General features: G+C 41.6%; 1 protein-coding gene across 4 annotated transcripts in view; it reads left to right on the forward strand.

Annotated features, from left to right (window-relative positions):
* Nucleotides 1–15948, forward strand: part of slc35f4 (solute carrier family 35 member F4) — a 41950-nt gene extending 26002 nt beyond the window's left edge. For 2 of the 4 annotated variants that reach the window (XM_062042104.1, XM_062042106.1), the window contains exons 2-8: nt 3977–4277; nt 8103–8322; nt 8390–8515; nt 8582–8774; nt 12527–12616; nt 15203–15418; nt 15495–15948. In XM_062042104.1, coding sequence (XP_061898088.1) covers nt 3977–4277; nt 8103–8322; nt 8390–8515; nt 8582–8774; nt 12527–12616; nt 15203–15418; nt 15495–15541 — 1193 coding nt within the window. In that variant the 3' untranslated portion in view covers nt 15542–15948. Of the gene's footprint in view, nt 1–3976; nt 4278–8102; nt 8323–8389; nt 8516–8581; nt 8775–12526; nt 12617–15202 lie in introns of all 4 variants that reach the window. The other 2 variants (XM_062042107.1, XM_062042105.1) reach the window with 2 other exon arrangements.
* Nucleotides 15949–26882: the final 10934 nt, after the last annotated feature.

Consider the following 26882-nt stretch of genomic DNA (forward strand, 5'->3'; position numbering starts at 1 on the left):
GTGAGATAGTGAGATTGAATCAGGTTAGTGCTTTGAATGACCTCCTCCACCATAGTGACCACATTTAAATGTAAATATGGCCATAGACTAATTTTCTTTGACTTTAAACTGAAATAATGTCGTACGTTTTCAACTTTATTTTGTCCGCAGAAGCAGAGCCACATGTGAAAGGAGTGTTATACCATGAGAGCTGCTTTTCTGAGGCAGGGGAATGCTTTTAAAATTACCGCATGCTGGCTCCAGTTCAGCCTGTAGTGGCTTTTATACCTCAAAGTTTCAGGTTTTCTTTGTAGTGCCAATCACTAATTATTATATTTTTAATTAGTAAATGAAAAGAATCAGACAAGAAGAGGAATGGAGCTGCTCTTCTCTTGTATAATGGAATGGCAACAACTCCCTTTTACAAATCCCCTAATTTTGTAATGTAGTTCATATGCCTGTGTTGTACCATTTATTAAATACCTTGGTATGTTTTTAGGAGGGACTGAGAACATGCAGGTGAACCACTTTTTTCCAATTTACCACAGCTGCAAGATACAATTTAAAAGTATCTCAAAGAAAAAGTTTAGCATGTGCCATCAGATGAGGTCTTGTTCCTATTTTGACCTACACACAATTCTAAACTCTGAAGGCATTTTACTGCTAGCGACATTTAGGGAGGGAAAGTGTGCCTTAATACAAACATGGGTGGAAGTTTACATTTTATTTTCTTGCAAGCTACATCAACAAATGTGTATTACGTATGTTGGTTCAAGTTAGACGTATTGGGTTCATGTAAGAGAGATTATATTGGTGTTGAACCAACAAAGTCGGTAATTTTCATAAATTTTACTTATTTAAAAACAGTTTTCACAAAGGAATGAAACACTACCTAATATTTATAATATTACAACCAACCAGTTCCATTCAATTACTTTTTGTAGGCAAATATTTTTTTTTTTTAAACACACTTTAATACACTGTGATTAACTCACAAAATGCAGTGGCATGTAATAAAACATAATATAAATAATAATAACATAAATAATAGGGATGTTCCAAAAAATCGATTCACATCTGAATTGGATTCACATTTGTTTTGCAATTTGGTTTGTGATTAACATTTTCATGAATTGTACCGCCAAACATTGCATGTAACAAACTAGTTTGTTTGCTCGCGTATCATTCCACCAGTGCCCAAACAAAAAATCCCACGCGTTGGTGACTCAGTCTGTATACGACTACAAAATAACCCACCATGGAGCCAAAGAAAGTAGTGGGTGCCAGCACTTTGACCTTTTGAAATAGAATACGAAGGAAAACAGAGGTCCTGCTGTATACATATAAACTATATTGTAAAATAACACAAGACATGACTCATGAAACATGCATCACAAAGGAGAAATTGCTTATTATTAATCAATAAACTAGTAGCATTGGCAATCATAAACACAATACAACTCTCCAATCCTACAGATCATAAGTTTGAGAAAGGCCCAATATATTATATAGTACACAGATGTGTGTAAGTGGTACTTTTACCAGCTAAGTGTGAGAGTATTCTCTCGACATCGATTACAGTTGGTTTCCTATGCATAACAGTAACAGTCAATGTTTAACTTTACCAGAGACATTACATTACCAATGAAATCTTTAATATATTGGGTTTATTTAAACAAACTGCATTAACCTGTAATAATCATGAACATATGTGATGCAGATTAGGCATCCCACACAAGAGAGAAAAAAGATTTATAACAATCCATTTTCATTCAGCTTATAAGTGGCTGTACTCCCAGTGCTCTACTACTTATCGATTACAAAAAAAAAAGTCCATAGATGCAATAATGAGCACCCCCAAGATGCTGTGCTGTACTAGAAGTGGGATACTCACTTCATATGCTGAGCTAGCAGAGAGCTCATGCAGCCAGCAGTCATCTTTGATTTCCTGGCCTGGTGAAAATTGATCAGTGCACGCTGATAAGTGAAGAACGTACCTGAACGTGTGCACCTATGCATCTACATTAGGCCTGCAGCTAATAATTATTTTAGTAATAGAGTAATCAATCGATTAGTTTTTTCGATTAAACAGATAAATAGACTTTATAGCCTTTATGCGTATTTTAGGAAAAATTGTTGAAATAAACAAAGCATGTTCTGTTAACCTGAAATTTTTTTTTCTAATAAATGTACATTATCAACATTAAAATTGCACTTTTAACATTTGTGCATTGATGAAAAAAAGAAAAAAGTTTGCCACCACGCAGATCACGGCACCCACGCACCACCGCTCTCATGTGTGCTCTTATTGCAGCAGTCATGCGGAAACAATGTCTGTGTATTTACAGTTCCGGGCACTCCATGCGGTCCAGATTTTATAAATTTTTATTAGTTAATTCATTAGATGATTAATCGAAGTTCCAAACTATAAATCGAAGCTATTTTCTAGTAGAATTCACAGATTAATCGTTGTAGCCCTAATCTACATACAGTAATGTGCTAATATATTCTCCTTCCAGATATTTTATCTTACTGTATTCATATTCTTGTTTTATTCATCTTGTTTTAATTTTTACTTTTTTTTTAGCTTGTTTATCTTAGTTTTGCTGGTTAATGCTTCATGTAGCACCATTGCACCAAAAAAAATTCCTAGCATGTGAACCCTCACTTGCAACGGCAATAAAAGGATTCTGATTATTTCCCCCAAGAGGTACTTCAAATACTGTCACTCATTTGTCACTTATGATGAAAACTTTCAGATTTTCCAAAAACTGCTGTAAAAACAGAAGCCTAAAATGTTAAAGAGGTTACATTAAAAAATGTTGTTGTACATGCAAATCCATCCATCCATCCATTATATGACTTTTTTTCTCCTACATTTAAAACCCTTCCTTGTGGTCTACGTCAGTGGTCCCCAACCCCCGTGGGACAAATTTTCAAGCGTTGAAATATCAGTTAAAACTATATGCTACTTTTATTAGAAACGGCAACAGCATGTTGCCATTTAGCGTGCATGTTCATGTCCAGTACAAGCCAGTCTGCCCCACAACAAGAGAACTTATTGACTACAACTGAATATAAATGGTGAACTAGTGCAAAGCGTTTCGGGTACACCTCTACCATGTATGAGATATCCGCTGAAGTAACTAAGGCAAAATAATCGTCTCAAATTCCAAACGGCTTGTGTTGCGTCGGACCAGTCTTCCTCTCAGGGAATAAAAGACACTGGCCAATCCCAAATTATTTCGGATGACATATATGTTGAGTAAGAAGGACCACCAAGACAGAATAGCAATATTACCAAGTTTTACTAAATCTTTAGGAGACCAGTCCTTACAAATGCGTTAATAGCAGCATCAATAAGCGGTCTGAAAATCAAACGGAAAGAGTCAGCTTATTTAGTATGAAAACAACCCCCTCTCGCCCAGAAAGAAATACAGCCTTATTGTTCTAAACTGATAAGGTAAAAAAGGGAGTACATTATACTCCTAATAGACATTGCAGTGCCTTCAAGGTGAAACAGAGTTTACTAGCGAACAAAAGGAAAAAGCAAAAAGTGTACACATGGGAAAATATTAGCTGCTTTAAACATGACTATGAATAAAGAAAGAACTCTTAAAAATATATGCATTCTCCACACTTGTTTGGAGCAACTTTGGAAGAAGGCAAGATTGTGTTATAGATATCTCCACCATTCCTCCATGGTTTGATTTCACATTTTCTGGACTTATAGGGATCCCAAATACACAAAAACAGCTACCAACAGGTAAGAAAAGTTGGTTTTGCATAATAGGACCCCTTTAAATATATGTTTTGAATGTCAGTATGTTTAGATAGCAGCAATGGTTTTCTATAATTAAAACAATAAAATAAAATAAGACTTTGGACGATTGGACTTCTGAGCACTTAACTAAAAGGAATAGTATTTGCTGTATTAGTGATACAACTTACCTGAGTGACATTCTGTGTACGTTTGTGGTATTTCTTTTCCCGATAGGAGAGGATGGTTTGGAGTCTCACGCTGAGACGCCAGGCAGCGAGACAAGCGAGGAGAGCCTGTCGTACCAGACCTGCACCTGCACAGTGCTGAAGGTGCTAGGTGGTCTGCTGATGGTGCTCTGCGTCTCCTCCTCCTGGGTGGGTACCACTCAGGTGGTCAAGCTGACCTACCGGTCATTCTCCTGTCCTTTCTTCATCTCCTGGTTCAGCAGCAACTGGAATATTCTCTTCTTTCCTATATACTACTTTGGACATGTGCTGATGACAAGAGAGAAGCAGACACTCATTCAAAAATTCAGGTGAATCATCTATTCAGTGTCTGAATTTAAAACAATATGTACTATTGGTTGGGTTGCATATGGTGTAGTGGTTCACTTAACTGATTTACATGCAGTCAAAATAGCCTCAGTTCCTACTTAGTGATGTGTGTGTGAATGCTAGTTTCTTTGTGCCTTGTGACTCCTGGGTGCAGTTAGCCTCTTGCCCAAATGCAAATGCAAGTTTTACACAAAATACTCAAAGTTTGATGTGGAAGAAGGTAAAAGCCCTGACATCAACCCTATCAAACCCCTTTGGAATGACCTAGAGGCAGACCCTTTTATCAATTCCAACAAGTGTTTGGGTTGAATGCCCCAAAATTTTACAAAGACACTCTACTTTTGCGAAGTACAGTTAAACTGTACCTCAGTTTTCATATCCCCTGGTTTTCGGCGAAGATTTTTACAAAATACACTATATTGCCAAAAGTATTTGGCCACCTGCCTTGACTCACATGAACTTGAAGTGCCATCCCATTCCTAACCCATAGGGTTCAATATGATGTCGGTCCCCCTTTTGCAGCTATTACAGCTTCAACATCTTCTGGGAAGGCTGTCCACAAGGTTGCGGAGTGTGTGTCTAGGAATTTTCGACCATTCTTCCAAAAGCGCATTGGTGAGGTCACACACTGATGTTGGTGGAGAAGGCTTGGCTCTCAGTCTCCGTTGTAATTCACCCCAAAGGTGTTCTATCGGGTTCAGGTCAGGACTCTGTGCAGGCAAGTCAAGTTCATCCACATCAGACTCTGTCATCCATGTCTTTATGGACCTTGCTTTGTGCACTGGTGCACATTCATGTTGGAAGAGGAAGGGGCCCGCTCCAAACTGTTCCCACTCCTGAAACACAACCCCACACCATAATTCCTCCTCCACCAAATTTCACACTCTGCACAATGCAGTCCGAAATGTAACGTTCTCCTGGCAACCTCCAAACCCAGACTGGTCCATCAGATTGCCAGATGGAAAAGCGTGATTCATCACTCCAGAGAACGTGTCTCCACTGCTCTAGTGGCGACGTGCTTTACACCACTGCATCCGACGCTTTGCATTGGAATTGGTGATGTATGGCTTAGATGCAGCTGCTCGGCCTTGGAAACCCATTCCATGAAGCTCTCTGCGTACTGTACGTGGGCTAATTGGAAGGTCACATGAAGTTTGGAGCTCTGTAGCAACTGACTGTGCAGAAAGTCGGCGACCTCTTTGCACTATGCGCTTCAGCATCCGCTGACCCCTCTCTGTCAGTTTACGTGGCCTATCACTTTGTGGCTGAGTTGCTGTTGCTCCCAAACTCTTCCATTTTCTTATAATAAAGCCGACAGTTGACTTTGGAATATTTAGGAGCGAGGAAATTTCACGACTGGATTTGTTGCACAGGTGGCATCCTGAGAGTGGCCCATTCTTTCACAAATGTTTGTAGAAACAGTCTCCATGCCTAAGTGCTTGATTTTATACACCTGTGGCCAGGCCAAGTGATTAGGACACCTGATTCTGATCATTTGGAGGGTTGGCCAAATACTTTTGGCAATATAGTGTATGTGTAGGGATGATGTTCGAAACCGGTTCTCCCGGTTGTTCGATAAGAAAAGAACCGTTCGATAAGAAAAGAACCGTTCGATAAGAAAAGAACCAATTCCATGGACTCGAATCCCTTTTTGAGAACCGGTTCCCGTTATCGAGGCCACTGTAGTAAAGAAAAAGAGTTAGTTCTTTATTCGAATCCCTGGGAACGAATCCCGCCCCACAAGAAATGCCCTGTGGGACATCACAGGAAATGACGTAGCTCAGTCATCAGACTGAGCTACGTCATTTCCTGTGATGTTACACAAGCAGCAAAAATAATGGACCGGAAAAAACGCCTCAAGGCATGGCTATTCACCTATAGTGATCACAGAGATAGGTTGTTTTTGTGTTACTGTATATATTAGTTTTTCTGAAAAATCCCACTTAATATACTTTGGGTAACAACAGTCAATATTTTATTTTTTATTTTTTTTAGGGGGGTAACAGTCAATATTTATTTATTTATTTGATTAGATTTTTTTCTTATAAAATAAAAGTGAGCTTTTGTTAAACCAAATGTTGTGTTTTTTTTCCATATACAACAACCTATCTGGACTCGATAAGAGAATCGATAAGGACTCGGTTCGATAAGAGGATTCGATAATGGGCTCGAACTCGATAATTTCTTATCAAACATCATCCCTATGTATGTGTCTTCATTTTGGCATGATTAAACACGTCTCTGTGTTTTTCTTTAGAGTATGGCTGCAAAATATCCCACCAGAGAGCAAAATAAAAGTACAAATAAAAAAGTAAAAGTACAATTAAAGTCAACGAGAGCCTAAAGTTCATGTTTCCAGAGTGTCACTAAACACACCACACTGCTATGGTAACACTAAGGGGTGATATGGCACACTCAGTTTTGTCGAGAGCCTGGTCTTGCCCAGTCCCTTTGATGACAGGGATTTATTTTATTTTATTTTATTTTTTATTTTTTTTGTCCTGTCCAGCTTCTCAGGCAAATCATATAGTTGATGTAGATGCCCATATCGGCTGTTCAGATTTACTTTACAAAAGAGAAGTGTAGGATACTTCTCTTGTTGCCTTATTTGTATTTGACTTTATTAAATGTATTTATATTATCATTTGGTGCAGCCGGGCCGGAGCAGGAGGGGATAGAAAGAGAAAAAAAAGAAGACAGAGGGGGAAATTGTGGGGACAAGAGGGGGATTAGACAGAGAGACAAAAACAACAACAGCAAACACAACAATAACAACAACAACAACAATAGAGCAACATCAGCAAATACGACAAATATGATGGTAAAAGTAATAGCAAATAAGCTGTTAGCGAAAATAAAAAATAATACAGAAATGACAATGAGCATTATTACACTACAAATGGAGCAATACAAATACCAATAGAAATAGCGCTATTGATAATGAACAATACCAATAATGTACCTCTATTATGACAGGGATTTAAAGAACTACAAGTGCTGCTTGTGGTTCTTCCCTTTGAATGTATCCATATGTGATGTGCAAATGCAATGAAGAAACATTGTTACAATGTGGCCTGGGTTCAACACATGATTCGTACATTCTAAGTAACAGCATGGCTGGGAAAGGCTACAAGCTGGCATTGTGCGTGTACGTACGTTTATGTAATTAATATTAATTCTTGTGATGCACATTGAGCATATGTGCCCCCCAAATGTTATATCCCATCTTTACAGCGTCATTACGAGTCTGTGGTTAAAGTTAATGACTTGGCTCTTTGTTCTGGTTATACTATATCTTAAGATTTTTCAAACAAGCCCTTGATTGTCACTGTGTTCAAAGTATACTTATGTTAAAAACCTGTGCGTAAAGTGTGAAATACTAAACCACACCTTTTCCCCGGCACATGCACTGCTGCACTAACTTGCAAAATTAGTGGAATAGAGTAAATGTTTTCACTTCAGCAAGAAACACCTCCTCATTGTCTTTGAAATTCTTCTTTTTGCAGTATTCATCTTTGTGTTGTATATCTTTGTGTTTTCTGACTGCGTTTGTGTTTGAATAAGATTTGCATAATTGTGCACTCTGTTCTTTGTTGATTGGGATGCACAAAGGAAATGTGGTTGGATTAATGCGTGTGCACACTTTATTACATTTGAATTTGTGCGTACATTGTTATCTGGATTTGAGCATACACCATTATTAGTAGGAAAACCACGCAAGTTTTAATACAGTACATGAGGCCCTGGTGTACCATTGCTTTTGTCTTGCCGGTGCAAACCATTTAAGAGCTGTTATCTTTTGGCAGAGAGTGCAGTAAGCTGTTTGGGGATGAGGGCATGACTCTGAAGCTTTTTGTAAAAAGAACGGCGCCTTTCTCCATCCTGTGGACGCTGACAAACTACTTGTACCTTTTGGCCTTGAAGAAGCTGACTGCCACTGATGTCTCTGCCCTTTACTGCTGCCACAAGGCCTTCGTCTTTCTTTTGTCCTGGATTGTTCTTAAGGACCGCTTCATGGGAGTACGAGTATGTACAGTATGATTACTTAAGGTCGTAAAAGATATCATTAATGATCCTTAAACTATTTCTTTAGATCGTGGCTGCCATTATGGCCATCACAGGTATTGTCATGATGGCGTATGCCGACGGTTTCCATGGTGATTCCTTTGTGGGCGTGGCATTAGCTGTGGGTTCAGCTTCAACATCAGCGCTTTATAAGGTAAGACCATCAACTACACAAGTGAATGAATCAAACGGCGTGTTAATCGGTCTTCTGGCCCTCCAGGTGCTGTTCAAGATGGTCCTGGGCAGTGCCAATCTCGGGGAGGTGGCTCATTTTCTTTCCACCATGGGTTTTTTCAATCTGATCTTCATCTCCTGTGTGCCACTCATCCTGTATTTCACTAAAGTAGAGCAATGGGGCTCACTGTCCTCGCTGCCTTGGGGGTACCTGTGTGGCCTGGCAGGACTTTGGCTAGGTGGGTACACAAATATTGTAGCATACGTCCATTGCTATATTCAGTACACTGCATAAATTGCAACGAGACAAGAATTAATTTTACAGTCGTCTCTGGCTACATCGTTCATTCACCACATCGCACATTTTGAAAAGCATATTCTACATGTTTTAGGCCTAAACTAAGTGTTGTGAATTGTGTGAATTATATTTATATAGCGCTTTTCTCTAGTGACTCAGAGCGCTTTACTTAGTGAAACCCATGATCTAAGTTACATTTAAACCAGTGTGGGTGGTACTGGGAGCAGGTGGCTAAAGTATCTTGCCCATGGACACAACGGCAGTGACTAGGATGGCGGAAGCGGAGATCGAACCTGGAACCCTGAAGTTGCAGGCACGGCTGCTCTACCAACCGAGCCACAAGCTTTATGTTATATTAGTATTATGTTCGATTGACAAATATTCTCCAAATATTATTTTTTTTGCAAATAATAATTAATTTAGAATTTCATGGCTGGAACACGTGCCAAAGTAGTTGGGAAAGGGCATGTTCACCACTGTGTTACATGGCCTTTCCTTTTAACAACACTCAGTAAACGTTTGGGAACTGAGGAGACACATGCTTTAAGCTTCTCAGGTGGAATTATTTCCCATTCTTGCTTGATGTACAGCTTAAGTTGTTCAACAGTCCGGGGGTATCCGTTGTGGTATTTTAGGCTTCATAATGCGCCTCACATTTTCAATGGGAGACAGGTCTGGACTACAGGCAGGCCAGTCTAGTACCCGCACTCTTTTACTATGAAGCCACGTTGATGTAACACGTGGCTTGGCATTGTCTTGCTGAAATAAGCAGGGGTGTCCATGGTAACGTTGCTCGGATGGCAACATATGTTGCTCCAAAACCTGTATGTACCTTTCAGCATTAATGGTGCCTTCACAGATGTGTAAGTTACCCATGTCTTGGGCATTAATACACCCCCATACCATCACAGATGCTGGCTTTTCAACTTTGCGCCTATATCAATCCGGATGGTTCTTTTCCTCTTTGGTCCGGAGGACACGACGTCCACAATTTCCAAAAACAATTTGAAATGTGGACTCGTCAGACCACAGAACACTTTTCCACTTTGTATCAGTCCATCTTAGATGAGCTCAGGCCCAGCAAAGCCGACAGCGTTTCTGGGTGTTGTTGATAAACGGTTTTTGCCTTGCAGTACAGCCTGAGGGATCGAAGGTCACGGGCTTAGCTGCTTACGTGCAGTGATTTCTCCAGATTCTCTGAACCCTTTGATGATATTACGGAGCGTAGATGGTGAAATCCCTAAATCCCTTGCAATAGCTGGTTGAGAAAGGTTTTTCTTAAGCTGTTCAACAATTTGCTCACGCATTTGTTGACAAAGTGGTGACCCTCGCCCCATCCTTGTTTGTGAATGACTGAGCATTTCATGGAATCTACTTTTATACCCAATCATGACACCCACCTGTTCCCAATTTGCCTGTTCCCCTGTGGGATGTTCCAAATAAGTGTTTGATGAGCATTCCTCAACTTTATCAGTATTTATTGCCACCTTTCCCAACTTCTTTGTCACGTGTTGCTGGCATCAAATTCTAAAGTTAATTACTATTTGCAAAAAAAAAAAAGTTTATCAGTTTGAACATCAAATATGTTGTCTTTGTAGCATATTCAACTGAATATGGGTTGAAAATGATTTGCAAATCATTGTCCATCCATCCATCTTCTTCCGCTTATCCGAGGTCGGGTCGCGGGGGCAGCAGCTTAAGCAGGGAAGCCCAGACTTCCCTCTCCCCAGCCACTTCGTCCAGCTCCTCCCGGGGGATCCCGAGGCGTTCCCAGGCCAGCCGGGAGACATAGTCTTCCCAACGTGTCCTGGGTCTTCCCCGTGGCCTCCTACCGGTCGGACGTGCCCTAAACACCTCCTAGGGAGGCGTTCGGGTGGCATCCTGACCAGATGCCCGAACCACCTCATCTGGCTCCTCTCGATGTGGAGGAGCAGCGGCTTTACTTTGAGCTCCCCCCGGTTGGCAGAGCTTCTCACCCTATCTCTAAGGGAGAGCCCCGCCACCCGGCGGAGGAAACTCATTTCGGCCGCTTGTACCCGTGATCTTGTCCTTTCCGTCATAACCCAAAGCTCATGACCATAGGTGAGGATGGGAACGTAGATCGACCGGTAAATTGAGAGCTTTGCCTTCCGGCTCAGCTCCTTCTTCACCACAAGGGATCGATACAGCGTCCGCATTACTGAAGACGCCGCACCGATCCGCCTGTCGATCTCACGATCTCACGTATTCCGTTTATATTTACATCTAACAAAATTTCCCAACTCATATGGAAACGGGGTTTGTACATGACAGAGCGCTATTCCTGATGGTGTTCTCTCTTAACTGCGACAACCTCAAGATAAACACCTTTTGGCAGAACAACCTTTTGTATGACTTTATCTTAAAGTCCTGCTAAATAATAACCATTGGTGAGCCTATAACGTTAGTGATGTCAAATGACAACAGCCGGACGTAGCATCGGACATTCGGCCTGGCACCTCAGGCTAACAAGACCGCTCTCAGCTATTAAGAGCTGTCAAACCAAAGTGGAGTTGAACTCCTTTGATGCACTTCATCTTTGAAATCAGTACACAGCTTTGGCTTGAGCTATGTGGAACGACAACGCAGACACGCAATGCTAACAACACACAATGCTAACATCAACGCTAGCTATCATAGCTGCGAGTGTCAAGTTGACCAAGTTTTTGCAGAACAATTTATGCCCGTGGTTTCAGCACTCAAAGCCCACTTCTAACTTCAAGGAATTACCGCCCCACCTGTAGTGACAAACAAAATGTATACATAGATTTAAAAACAAATCTGTTATAAATTAGTATTAACAATTTGTTTTTTCTTACACCATTTTGTTAAATTTTTAAATTGTTGCTGCTTATTGTACAATGTACTTTGTTGAGAATGTTTGCAAGTTTCTGGAGACTTCTCAAATCCTTTTAGTGAATTTTTCTTTATTAAAAATGACTAGCAACAAATTTAGCATCTTTTGCTGGTGTTATTGGAGACTGTACTTGTGTTTAGAGACACTTTACTTCTGTTGCTCCATGTCCGCGACGAACAGCGAAAGCTGCAACAAGCCTGACGTCACACTTGCTTTGCACTGCTGCTCCAGGTGGACTTTCTCTCCTGTCCTCTTAATATTTGCACATTTTGTAGATCCCTTTTTCCGCGGGTATATCTCTGATATATTAAAATATGTCCACATCGCAGACATGCTGCCTCCGCTCCAGACAATCCTGTGCGTATTGCTTACATCATCAAAACATCTTGTTTCTCAGTGCTGTTTCGGTAATCAAAGTCTTTTTTCAGCTTATCAAAGTCAATAGTGCACAAGTAATAGACTATATACCATATATCTATTAATTAAAAACGAAATACTAAAAACAGACCTTGTTTGTATATTTAAAGACAAAACTTTGTGATCTATGTGACAAAGTGTATTATTATTAGTTATTGATAGGTAGTAATATGATTTCAGTTTTTTGTCATTGTGTTAAATATTTTTGCTATGTTTTTTTTACATTTCCACTGTTGTATTCCCTTTTATTTCATTTCAACAATATGGTGCAGGTAAACAAAACTCGAGTTGCGGGCCTCAAATGGCCTCCGGCTCGCACTTTTTTGTCATTTTTGTCAGCCACACAAAAACTTTAGCTCTTGAACTCTAGTAACATGTAAGTTTTGTTGTGTCTTTTACAGTGTTCAACATCCTAGTTCATGTTGGCGTGGTGCTGACATACCCTATTCTCATCTCCATAGGAACTCTACTAAGTGTGCCTGGAAATGCAGGTAAAGTTCCTATATATTTACTGATAAACAGTATCCAGTATTGCAGTAGAAGCTACTTCAATAAACTGAAGACTTCCAACAAGTTCAAACTACCATATGTTTTAAATTTGCACCAAATTGCACACTATAATAGCGTGTCAACCGCTGCATATGAGTTAGTTTTGTTATTCAGATGTCCCTCAAATGGGTTTTACTTGTATAGCGCTTTTCTACCTTCAAGGTACTCAAAGCACTTTTACACTATTTCCACATTCACACATTCACACACACATTCACACACTGATGGCGGGAGCTGCCATGCAAGGCCTTAACCACAACACATCAGGAGCAAGGGTGAAGTGTCTTGTTCAAGGACACAACGGACGTGACTAGGTTGGTAGAAGCTGGAGATCGAACCAGGAACCCTCAGGTTGCTGGCACGGCCACTCTCCCAATTGCGCCACACCGTTCCCCCGTCCCGTCTTTTGAAAGATAAACAATTCCTTGTTCCAAAGACTTTATCCGCTATTTAATTGAATCTACCACTTTGCAAAACCCTTATGAGGGATTTATAAATGAGCTATTAGCGAGCTTGTAAAAACTTTATAAGGTTCAGGGAATTGAGCACCCTTTGAGGAAAAAAAAGGAAAATTGAGAAAAAAAAGAAAACTACATTTCTTTCAGCATGAGGTGCTGCCACGCAAACCTCCGCAAGAAAATGACCACATTTCCTGCCTTTGGGTGCATTTCTACACTATATTTTACCTTTATATTTATTCACATCTACCAACCTCTTTTGGCCCTTTGCTTTGCATGTAGTATAGCACAGAATTGTTAGGTTTTTTAAGCCGATAATTTACTAACATTATTATCATTAAAAATTTAATGTAAAATATATAACATGCAAAGACCTCCAAAAACGTTTCCCATTTGGCACTTTTATCCTGTAGCCATGCCCCCTCGGGTAATATACTTCCGGAGTTGTGACCTCTGTTTACAATTTGTTGCGTCAAAAATACACCTTCGCGCTGGCTACTAATATATACTCTAGAACTACAACTGGTTTGTAACTAACAGTGTTTGGATTCTAATCAGCCAGATATGATTAGCAGCAAATTGGACAGCCGTCAACGTTGTGGCCGGGAGAGCAAACAGAAGCGACAACAAGTAAGCTAACTCGCAAGCTTGTTTCGGTGCTCCTGATCCTCTCAAGTTCTGCAACTCAGTGCACGTTTAGACAAGAAGAACAGCAAGTACCTGCGGCTGAGGCGAGCGTTCAACACACGTTGTTTAGACCATAGTTTTATTGATAATGCATTAAAAACACGCGGAAAATATATTTTGACACACAAATTAAGTTTAATTAAATTAAGTTTTGTGGAAATTTCACATGCTTGAAAATTAGGGCATTTTTTATTTTTTTTTGCTTGCTATAAATGATAGCTAAGAGATAATTAGGAATTGCAAAGACATGATATGTCTTAGACTGTGCAATTAGTCTCCCTTTCAGCAACTGATGGTGACTGCAAGTTTTTTGTAGATGTTGCATAATCCTGTAAACTAATACAAACAAAGTGCAATAAAAGCAGAGCTTCTTTGGCAGAGGGTATTAAAAATGGTTGTTTTTTTCATGCAATAGAGGCCACCATGACAAACAGTGTACTCAGCACGTTTCTCGCCCTAGAAACCCAATCACCAGTGTTCCTCAGCATACTCCAAGTGTTACCTAGCAGAGGAAGGGTCAGATTGCCATGGTAATGTTTAATACTTGCAGAGCAGTTCTTAGCTTTAACTATAATAATCTGGTTGAATGTCATGGAGTTACATTTGGTATCCCACTTGACACGCACAGAGGATGAAGTGGATCACTTGTACTTATAAGATGCAGTTTCTGCCCCAATTTTTTTTTTTTTTTGTCCTGTCCAGCTTCTCAGGCAAATCATATAGTAGATGTAGATGCCTATATCGGCTGTTCAGATTTACTTTACAAAAGAGAAGTGTAGGATACTTCTCTTGTTGCCTTATTTGTATTTAACTTTATTAAATTTATTTATATTATCATTTGGTGCAGCCGGGCCGGAGCAGGAGGGGATAGAAAGAGAAAAAAGGAAGACAGAGGGGGAAATTGTGGGGACAAGTGGGGGATTAGACAGAGAGACAAAAACAACAACAGCAAACACAACAACAACAACAACAATAGAGCAACATCAGCAAATATGACATGTACAAATATGATGGTAAAAGTAATAGCAAATAAGCAGTTAGCGAAAAAAATAATAATAATACAGAAATGACAATGAGCATTATTACACTAAAAATGAAGCAATACGAATATCAATAGAAATAGCGCTATTGATAATGAACAATACCAATACTTTACCTTTATTATCAACAATACAGTTGTTCAAATGCAACAATACATATACGTAATGATAACTTGAGATATTAAAGAATGCAGAAAAATGGAGGGGAAGAAAGAGAAGCAACCTACATTAACCTTGTAGATTGTTATAGTAACAATAGGTTAAGCTTTGTCAGTGTGTTTTCTGCCCCAATTAATTAGTTTTGTTTTATAACTCACCTGCCTTCTATCATTGCTTACTGTAGCTGTAGATGTTCTGAAGCATGAGGTGATCTTCAGCGTGGTGCGTCTGGCGGCCACCTGTATCATCTGCCTAGGCTTCCTGCTCTTGCTGCTTCCAGAAGAGTGGGACTCGGTTACATTGCGCTTTCTGGCCACCATCGCTGACAAGAAGTCAGAGGATCACGGCGAGGAGCTCACAGAGTCCAGCGTGCACACGAGAAGCCGCAGTCGAGCCAACGGTACAGTTTCCCTTCCCTTAGCATGACCCTGAGGAACTTTTCTGTGAGATTTTCTTCCTCCACTGCCCACCCACAGAGTTGGACCACATGATGGACAATATCTGGAAGACAGGAGGACTGTAAACCACAATTTTATGGGCGATGTGTCACTTTCTCCAGCTGCACCTGGCCCACTACAAGAGGGATATTTATGAGTTTTGCAAATGGTAATGGTGGGAAGTGTTATTTACTTTCTTGATAAACCTGCAACACTCAATCCCTCGCACGCTGGCTGACCTCTGCCCTGCCCTGCTCTGCAGAATGTATTCCGTGAATATAAATTCTCACAGGGGCAGTCTGGCTTAACCTTGTATGTGCTTAGAGTTATTTATTTAGAGATAAGTAATACATATATTTACAGTATTTGAATAACAGCATTACATTTAGGAAAGACTAAGAGTTAATCAATGCATAATGTACAGCATATTTTCTTTTCTTTTTAATAAAAAGCCCATTTATTCTCCTTTATAGAAAGGAAATAACTTATGAAAAAACCTGTTGTTTTTTTACATACAGTATGACCACCATATGACCTACTGAGGGTGTATGGAATAGAAATACAGAAGCAAACTAACATAATCATTTAGGATGAACAACTTCCTAATATTACACAAGAAGCATTTTTTTAAATGTAAATTTAAAAAAATTATTTTAAAACTAATTTAAAAATGTATTAACTTGACACTGTTGGAAAGAGTAGGATGGCTTTTTTCCAGGAACTTGAATATGAAACAAGGAAGGAAAGTCTAATCTGTACAAGAAATTCTTTAATGAGTAAGCTGCATTTGCATTTCATAAGTATCAGAGCTATTTCAGGATGGTGAAATAAGGGGCTTGGAAGTTCTTTTGAGAGGTGCGGAGAAGCTTTTGAAAGAGCATTTATATTGAAACTCTGCATTTAGGTGAGTGTACAGTATCCGTCATATATATATATATATATATATATATATATATATATATATATATATATATATATATATATATATATATATATATATATATATGTATATACACACAAAAACATATATACATACACACATAAATACACACATATAGATACATTTATATATACACATATACATATAGACATACATACATATACACACATATACATTTACATACATATACTCAGAAACATATACATTTACATACATATATACATATACAATTACATAAATACATATACACACACACAACTATACATTTACATATACAAAACCCAAAGCCATTGAAGTTGGCACATTAAGTAAATCGTAAATAAAAACAGAATAAATGATTTGCAAATAATTTTCAACCTGTATTCTATTGAATACACTGCAAAGACAAGATACTTAACATTGGAACTGGTAAACTTTGTTATTTTTTGCAAATATTAGCTCATTTGGAATTTGATGCCTGCAACATTTTTAAAAAAAGCTGGCACAAGAGACCAAAAAGACTAAGAAAGTTGAGGAATGCTCATCAAACACTTATTTGGAACATCCCACAGGTGAACAGGCTAATTGGGAACAGGTGGGTTCCATGATTGGGTATAAAAGTAGCTTCCTTGAAATGCTCAGTCATTCACAAACAAGGATGGGGCGAGGGTCACCACTTTGTGAACAAATGCGTGAGCAAATTGTTGAACAGTTTAAGAACAACATTTCTCAATGAGCTATTGCAAGGAGTTTAGGGATTTCACCATCTACGGTCAGTAATATCATCAAAAGGTTCAGAGAATCTGAAGAAATCACTGCACGTAAGCGGCAAGGCCGTGACATTCGATCCCTCAGGCGGTACTGCATAAAAAACCGACATCAGTGTGTAAAGGATATCACCACATGGGCTCAGGAACACTTCAGAAAACCACTGTCAGTAACTACAGTTGGTCGCTACATCTGTAAGTGCAAGTTAAAACTCTACTATGCAAAGCAAAAACCATTTATCAACACCACCTAGAAACGCTGCCAGCTTCGCTGGGTCCGAGCTCATCTAAGATGTACTGATGCAAAGTGGAAAAGTGTTCTGTGGTCTGACGAGTCCACATTTCAAATTGTTTTTGGAAACTGTGGACGTCGTGTCCTCCAGACTAAAGAGGAAAAGAACCATACGAACTGTTATAGGCGCAAAGTTCATAATCCAGCCTCTGTGATGGTATGGGGTTGTATTAGTGCCCAAAGCATAGAATCAGAATCAGAATAGTTTTTATTGCCATTGCTTGAGAACGGGTTCACAAACTAGGAATTTTTCTTGGTGCAATCGTGCAATATAAAACACATATGACACAGAATAGGTAATAACAAGAGCTGTAACTGAGCTATCAGATCTTGTTATTGTTCATGTGCTTGATGGCCGAGGGGAAAAAACTGTTCAGGTGGCGGGAGGTGTGGATCTGGATGGACCGTAGTCTCCTGCCTGAGGGGAGAGGGGAGAATAGTTTGTGTCCAGGGCGAGAAGAGTCAGCTGTGATCCGACCCACACGCCTCCTGGTCCTGGAGGAGAACAGGTCCTGGAGGGATGGGCGCTTGCAGCCAATCACCTTCTCAGCTGCAGTTGATGCTTATCCTGGACTGTGGCGCCGGGAAACCACACGGTGATGGAGGAGGTGAGGATGGACTCAAAAAAGGCTGAGTAAAACTGCACCAGCATCTCGGTCGGCACCTTAAGTTTCCTCAGCTGCCGCAGGAAGTACATCCTCTGCTGGGCCTTCTTGATGAGGGAGCTGATGGTCGGCTCCCACTTGTGGTCCTGGTGCCCAAGAAACGGAAGGAGTCCACAATGGAGACGGGGGTGGGAGAGTCAATCAGGGTGAGGGGGGATGGTGGGGCTGTGACTTTCCTGAAGTTAAGTTAAAGTTAAAGTACCAGTGATTGTCACACACACACTAGGTGTGGCGAAATGATCCTCTGCATTTGATCCATCACCCTTGATCACCCCCTGGGAGGTGATCCCCTCAGTCCATGATCATCTCTACTGTTTTCTGGGCGTTCAGCTCCAGTTTGTTGAGGCTGCACCAGGACGACAGCCGGTCCACCTCTCTCCTGTAGGCGGACTCGTCGCCATCCGAGATGAGCCCGATGAGAGTAGTGTCGTCCGCAAACTTGAGCAGCTTTACGGACTGCTGACTGGAGGTGCAGCAGTTTGTATACAGGGAGAAGAGCCAGGGGGAAAGTACACAGCCCTGAGGAGTACCAGTGTTCGTGGTTTGACTGTCCAAGACAATCTTCCCCAGCCGCACGTGCTGTCTTCGGTCTGTCAGGAAGTCTGGCACGCTGAGCTGGTAGAGCTTGTCTCGTAGCAGTCCAGGGAAGATGGTGTTGAAGGCAGAGCTGAAGTCCACAAACAGGATCCTAGCGTAGGTTTCTGGGGAGTCCAGATGCTCCAGAATGAAGTGGAGGGCCAGGTTCACTGCATCATTCACAGACCTGTTGGCTCTGTAGGCGAACTGCAGTGGGTCCAGGAGGGTGGCTGTGATTTACTTGAGGTGGGGCAGGACCAAGCGCTCAAAGGACTTCATGACCACAGACGTCAGCGCCACCGGCCTGGAGTCATTAAGTCCTGTGATCCGTGATTTCTTGGGGACAGGGACAATGGTGGATGTCTTGAAGCAGGACGGCATGCGGCATAGCTCCAGAAAGGTGTTAAAAATGTCAGTGAAGACAGGAGCCAGCTGATCCGTGCAGTGTCTGAGGGTGGAGGGGAGACACCATCCGGCCCGGGGGCCTTATGTGTGTTCAGCTTCAAGAACTGCCGGCGTACATCCTCCTCTCGGATGGAGAGGGCCTTCAAAGTCCTGTTATGTTCTTGGAGTCCTGTGATGTCCATGGAGTCCTTTAAAATCCTTTAATTAAGTTCTGGCGTTGGTGGGGAGGGTGATGGTGGGGGGAGCAGAGCTTTGATGAGCTGAAGGCCGTTCATGACAACAGTAATGTATGTTGAGGCCCTGAGTGAGAGTCCGGTCATTCAGGGCCTGGGGGGCTTTGGGCTTATAGTTCGTAAGGGCCCTTAGCCCTCTCCAAACGGCCGCAGAATCACTGGACCTGAACTGTTCCTGTAGACGGTTAGAGTACACAGATTTAACTTTCTCCACTTCCCTCTTGAAGTGGTACTTCGCTTCTCTGTAGGTACTCCGGTCCCCGCTTCTCCACGCAGCCTCCTTCTTCTTGCGCAGCTGTCGGAGCTTGGGTGTGAACCAGGGCTTGTCGTTGTTATAATGAGCCCTGGTGCGCGTTGGAATGATGCGCGCCTCATTGAACTGAATGTATGAGGTCACAGTGTCCGTATACTCGTCCAGATTGTCCGTGGCCGCTCCAATTGCCTCCCAGTCTGTCGTCTCCAAACATGCGCGCAGCTCCTCCACAGCCTCAGCGGTGAAACACTTAATGGTCTTCACAACAGGTTTAGCCAGTTTCAGTCTCTGTCTGTATGAACGGATTAAGTGCATGTGATCTGATAGTCCGAGAGCAGCGCGCGGGACTGCATGGTATGCCTTACTTATTGTAGTGTAACAGTGATCCAAAGTGTTCTCCTCTCTGGTCGGGCATTTAATAAACTGCCTATACTTGGGTAATTCCTGGCTCAAATTTCCCTTGTTAAAGTCACCAAGTACGATAACAAGACGGAAAATACCGTTCCACATGTAAGATCTGGCCTGCAAGCGTGCGCTGAGCGTCATGCACGTCCACGCTGGGTGGTATGTACACAGCCACCAGTATGAATGAAACAATCTCACGCGGTGAGTAAAAGGGCTTACAGTGAATGAAAAGATATTCCAGAGCAGGAGAGCAGTGTTGGGTTATCACCGTCACGTCTGTACACTGGTTGCTGTTGATGAAGAAGCAGACTCCACCGCCTCTTGTTTTGCCGGAGAGGCTCGCGTCTCGGTCCGCGCGGAGAAGATGAAAGCCCTCCAGTTGAACTGCGCTGTCCGGGACACTCGCGCTCAGCCACGTTTCCGTGAAGCACAAAACACAAGATGAGGAAAAGTCCTTGTTTCTTCTCATCAGCAACGCTAGCTCGTCCATCTTGTTGGCAAGTGAGTGGACGTTGGAGAGAAAGATGGCATGTAAGAGTGTGCGTAATCCTCGTCGAGGAGGGCGCGCGCTCTCTTTTCTCTTCGGTGTGGTTTCTCTCTTTTGATCAAAGAATGGACCAAATCCGCAGCTGACGCTAAGATGACCGGTAATAAGTCCGTATGGGTGATTGATCTGAGGTTCAGTAGCTCTTCGCGGGTGTAAGAGCACGCGCACAAACAATTTACGCACAATAAATATAAATATATATATATATATATATATATATATATATATATATATAATATATATATATATATATATATATATATACATATATACATATATATATATATATATATATATATATATATATATATATATATATATATATATATATATATATATATATATATATATATACATAGTACACATATAGTTAAGTGTCAAGTGTCTTTTTCAAATACCTCATTGTTTGACTTGCATATTGTTATAAATTCTAAATATTTTTTCCCCTGAGAGTAAGTTATCCATTTTAGGCTCAAACACTTATAAAACCTTTATTTAGTGTAACAGATATTTTTAAGTATAATTTAACAGTCAAATACAACAAGTAAAACACAACAATTAAGCATGAGACAGAATGATATGGACAATCTGTGGTCTATTGCTTTTACAAATAAAATATTACGATGGTACTTTGACTTAAGATTGCCCGAACTTAAGTGTTTTGAAATAAGAGCTGTCTCTCGGCTAATTGTTGTGCTTTTAGTTACAAGCAAAAATTTGAGTTACAAGCATCCCTGCCATTAGTCGGCATAGCAAGAGGACCCCGTAAGATATGCCCAAAACATCTGGTCTTACTCACTAGCATTAGTTTCGAGCTAAAAAGCGACATACTGTAACTTTGTTTTCCAAGCATTATGAGGCAAGTGAGTGTGAAGGACAGTGCTGAGAATAAGTGGACTCTATGCATTTAATTAAAGAAAGAAATAATCAAAAACATGACCGAGTGTGTCGCCAACTTAGCGAAGCAAATTGAGTGTATCACTGCACCATATTGAAGCTAACTGAGTCTAACGCTAACCAATTATGTAAAAATAATACTTTTATGAAAATATGGAAAAGCTGTTGTGTATTTGATGTTGAAGCAGCTGGAAGGAGATACTGTAGAAGTCCACTTTCCAAGGTAAATGCTGTATATTTAATTACATTACTTCCTAAAGCTACTGTAGTTGTTTTTACTACATTCTATTGTGTTTTTATACAATATTTTTCTATCTAAAAGTTAGTTTTTCTTTTTGAAAGGCATGTTACTTGTACAAATTGTGGTGTTTTGGGGGGCAAAGTCGCGACTAAATTGATTTTAATTCATTTCAATGGTAGACGATTTTAGATTCAAGTGTTTTGAGTTAAGAGCTCTGAGACAGAACAAATGAAGTTTGTGAGTTGAGGCTACTTATAACAAGAAAGCAACAGATGAGTGGAAACACCAAAAGTGAGTACAGCCCTACATCATTGCAATAAATAAATACATACACCAATGCAAAACAAATAGCCATGTGGGCTTCATGATGAGAAGACCGGTGCTCAAACCATCAGGTTATTTCAACCATAAAGCTCACTGAACCTGGGGAGTGTTGTTACAGAAACGTCATCATATTGGTGGATTTACATGATGTGACATACAACTCAGTGCATGTGCCTCACAATACGAAGGTCCTGAGAAGTCCTGAGTTCAAAACCCGGGCTTAGGATCTTTCTGTGTGGAGTTTGCATGTTCTCCCCATGACTACGTGGGTGACTCCGGCTTCCTCCCACCGCCAAAAACATGCACCTGGGGATAGATTGATTGGCAACACTAAATTGGCCCTAGTGTGTGAATGTGAGTGTGAATGTTGTCTGTCTATCTGTGTTGGCCCTGCAATGAGGTGGCGACTTGTCCAGGGTGTACCCCGCCTTCCGCCCGAATGCAGCTGAGATGGGCTCCAGCACCCCCCGCGACCCCAAAAAGGGACAAACAGTAGAACATGGATGGATGGATGGATGGATGGACATACAGCTCACGTCTGGCTTATTAAATACACGTAGTGGTCTGTTCTCAATGGGAACGAGGCATCATTTAGCCTCTCTCGAAGAAGAAAAATGTCCTATTCTTGTGTTGTTTACGGCTGTACGAACCGTTAAAATCATGAAAAGGATAAACATTTCTTCAAAATTCTTCGAGGGGTAATTGAGAATGGAGAAGTTTTCATTGACCACTTTGTTAAAGGTTTGTTTGCTATACTTCTAATATACTTTCCTCATTTAGTATTTCCCATTGAAGTATAATCTTGATATTGTTTGTATTTTAATTTGTAACAAACAGAAACCAGAAAGTCAGGGTCAATGATACTCTATCAGTAAAGGTACTTCTACGTTTCCCCTCTTGTTTACTTTGTAAACAAATGTACATATGATAATAAACCAAAAAATAATAATATGAGGATTTAGTATTTTTGTACACAAATGTGTCAGAGTACATATGATAACAAGACAAACTAAAAATAACATGATGATCTGGTAATTGTTAGTTTGTTAAATAAATACGTCTTCACGAATGTCAGGGGTCAAGTGCTAGTCCTGCAGTTTGTTTACATGGACATGTACTCGCAAGACGCAAAGTTGAATCATGCAATGGAACATTACACAAGCAAAAACGCATATTTATCTGGGAGAGTCTTAAAACCAATTTCCTTTGACCCACCCACACACAGAGAAGTTGTAGGCCTCCATGCTTTTCCAAGTTTTCATCGGATTTATCGTGTAGAATGACGTCTAGAGCACAAGATAGTTTGATATGTCTGGGAACTCGACCAACGGATAATCCTTGATATCATTTGACAAATCTTTTTTTGATATAAGTAAAATCTATTCCATTTTGTTCGTATCTGCTTTTTGCATGAAAATTGAGGCCCATTACGTACCCAGATAGTTTGCAGGCTGCTGGCTGCACAATAGCCATCTTGGTTTGGTTGACCACCACTGTTCTTCACTTCCAGGAAAAAGTTACGTGCCAAAATACAAACAATTAAGAACGTGAATTATGGCTTGCTTTACTATGAACAAATGCTTCAGCTCAGGAGTGTCCAAAGTGCCACGCCAGGGTCATTTTCGGACTGTAGCTAGTTATATTGGCCATCGATATGTCCTAAAAATGAAAAGTTTCATTATTAATGACACTAAGAACTATTTTCTTTGTAACACAAAAAGCTAAGATAAAAAATGTTTTTCAAATAGCTTAGCATTTATCTACTGAGGTACTGTAACGATAGGCTTAGCCGGAGTAGGACCCTAATGCAGAGAAAGAATAAAAAAATAAGAATAACAAAAAGCGCACTCAAAAAGGAGTGACAGAAATAACCAAGAATGCACACAAAAGGTTTGGAGAAACCGAAATTGCACACAAAAGCTGTGGAGAGGAAACAGTTAACACTGTACGGCAACGTCGGGGCAAAGCCACATGAAACGAGAAGCGTGAGGGGAGCCAAAGCAGAGGAGATGAACACGTCTGGAAGGGTGAACAATGAGGATTCTACTAGTCCGGAGAGAATGGAGTGGAGAATTTAAGTAGTCAGGAGGAAATGAGTGCCAGGTGTGCGCGCAGGTGGCTGTGCCCCGTGACCCAGAAACCAGGCACTGCCACAAAAAGCAGACAGGCGGCAGCGGAGCTGCCAGATCATGACAGCCCCCTTTTATAAGGCGACCCCTAGCGACCTACCTTGTTTCTCAGAAAGGAGAGAGTGGAAGTCACGTAAAAGAGATAGATCGAGGATGCAGGAGCTGGAGACCCATGTGCACTCTTTAGGAATGTAGCCCTACCAATCGACCAGATACTGAACTCCCCTGCCCCGCCTTCTGGAGTCTAAGATGGCCTTCACAGTGTATGCTGGGTGACCACCAATAATGCGTTGAGGAGGCGTTGTCGGAGGGCACAGCAGACTGGTTAAAACCGGCTTGAGGTTGAAGACATGGACCACTAGATGTTGCTTGATGGATAGTGGCAGCTGGAGTTTGACTGCTGCAAGGCTGATCATCCTGGGGATCTTGAAAGCCCCACAAACCTGGGAGAAAGCTTGCTAGTAGAGCCAGCCAATGGTAAGTCCTGAGACGACAGCCATACCTCTTCTCCAGGTTGATAAGTGGGGGCAGGTATCCTGTGGCGATTCGCCAGTCTACGGTTCCAGGCAGCCGTCCAGGACAAAACCGCTCTTGTATCCTACCCCACCCAATAAGCTCTGCAAATGTACTGGTGAATGGATGGGATGGTGATCTCCGACTCCTAAAAAGGAAAAAGAGGCGTATGGTCACCATAGGCAACATTAAAAGGAGACATACCTGTGGCTGAGGAAGTGTGGAATTGTGAGCATACTCCACCTAAGGGAGGTGGGAAGAAGGATGTCAGTAGCACGCACAGCGGAGAGCCGCCTCCAGGTCCTGGTTAGCCCGCTCCGTCTGGCCGTTGGTGTGGGGATAACAACGTGAAGAAAAGCTCCTCGTGGCTCCCAACGCCTTACAAAAGCCTTCCAGACTTGGTATGAGAATTGGGGTCCCCTGTCCGAGACCAGGTCCTGAGGGATACGATGTATGTGAAAAACGTGCTTGAAAAGAAGATGAGCAGTCTCTAGGGAAGTAGGTAGTTTAGACAGCGGAATGAAGTGAGCCATTTTTGAAAACCGGTCGGCCACATTGAGTATGACAGAGTTGCCCCGTGAAACTGGAAGGCCTGTGATGAAATCTAATGCAATGTGGGACCATTGTCGTGACAGAATACTTAGAGGGTGAAGGAGACCGGCTGTAAGGTGATGAGAGGCCTTGCCTTTGGCACATACAGAGCAGGCGTTCACAAAGTCTTTGATGTCTCTTGCCATTGCCGGCCACCAGAATCTCTGTGAGACTAAAAACAGAGTGCGCATCATGCTAGGGTGACACGATATTTTGGACATGTGTCCCCACTGCAGGACTTCAGATCTCAGTTCATTTGGAACACATTGTTTGCCTGCAGGAACGTTTACAGGGACCTTGGTATTGGAGGCGGCATCGGACACCCTTCTCTCCTCCTCCCATTGGAGTGCTCCTATCACTCGAGCCACAGGTATGAAGGTCTCCAGAGTCATTTCCTCAGCGGCCGGTCCGTAAATTTTGGAGAGCGCTTCGGGTTTGGTGGTGCGGGAGACGGGTCTGTAGGTAATAGAGAAGTTGAAGCGTGTGAGAAACAGCAACTAGCTTGTTTGGCAAGAATTAAGTCTTAAAGCAGTCTTTATATATGCCAGATTTTTATGATCTGTGACGATCAGGAATGGTGTGGCAGTCGCCTCCAACCAGTATCTCTACTCTTGATGTGCGAGGATGATGGCCAGAAGCTCTCTTTTCCCCACATCATAGTTTCTTTCAGCCGCTGCGAGGCGATGGGAGAAGAAAGCACAAGGGTGAAGCCTCTGGTCGACCGGGGAACGCTGGGACAAAACTTCTCCAACTCCTGTATCTAATGCAACAACCTCGACAAAATTTTTTCGTTAGGCTGACAGGTGGTGATTATGGCAGTAACGGTAACAGGGTCAACTTCTGACGCTGTTGATATCGCTCTATTAGCCGAAGAGGGACAGTATCGGCTATTCTCCTTCGCATTCTATTTATGGCACAAGGGTGACAGTTTTGTCACGAGTAGCAAGTTCGTTCTTAATGCAACAATTTTAGTGCCTTGCGAAAAATGCTGCATAAAGCTACGTCACCAAATCCACTCTCTGCAGCGAGGATATGGCAGTCTATGAAGTATGCAGCCACAGAGAGATTGCCTTCCTTAAAGTCCAGCAGGCTGCCCGCTTCTCTGCCTTTTAGGGGTTCATCAAACACTTTCATTAATTCTTTAGTAAACAAGGGTAGTGAGGTGCGCACAGCAGGAGCATTTTTACTAACTGCCATGGCCCAGGCTGTGGCTTTGTCAGATAGCAAGCTTATGATAAAAGCTATTTTAGCCTGGTCAGAGGAATAGGAAACAGGCTGCTGGTCAAAAACTAATGAGCACTGATGAAGAAACTGTTCTGGGCTCCCGAGGTGTGGGAGGATTAGCTGCTGGTGAAGGTGGGAAGGTCCCGGTGTGACCTCCTTCCAGGTGAGTCACAGTACTCGTCTGATTGACACGCTGGCTGAGGGTGCCAACATTGTCCGACAGGGTCTGGAAGATGTCCGTCAAATCACGCAGCAGCTGGTCATGAGTATCGAGAGTCTGACCAAAGCCTGTGAGAGCAGAGTAGAGAAGTGCCCTTTCTGTGCGGTCCATGTTGGCCAGTAGATTTGTCACGATCGGCTTGGACACCAACGCAGAGCAAAAAATAATAATAACAAAAAGCGCATTCAAAAAGAAGTGGGGAAAAATAACTATGGATGCACACTTA

The sequence above is a fragment of the Entelurus aequoreus genome, linkage group LG03 (genome assembly GCF_033978785.1).
Source record: "Entelurus aequoreus isolate RoL-2023_Sb linkage group LG03, RoL_Eaeq_v1.1, whole genome shotgun sequence".
Lineage (NCBI taxonomy): Eukaryota > Metazoa > Chordata > Actinopteri > Syngnathiformes > Syngnathidae > Entelurus > Entelurus aequoreus.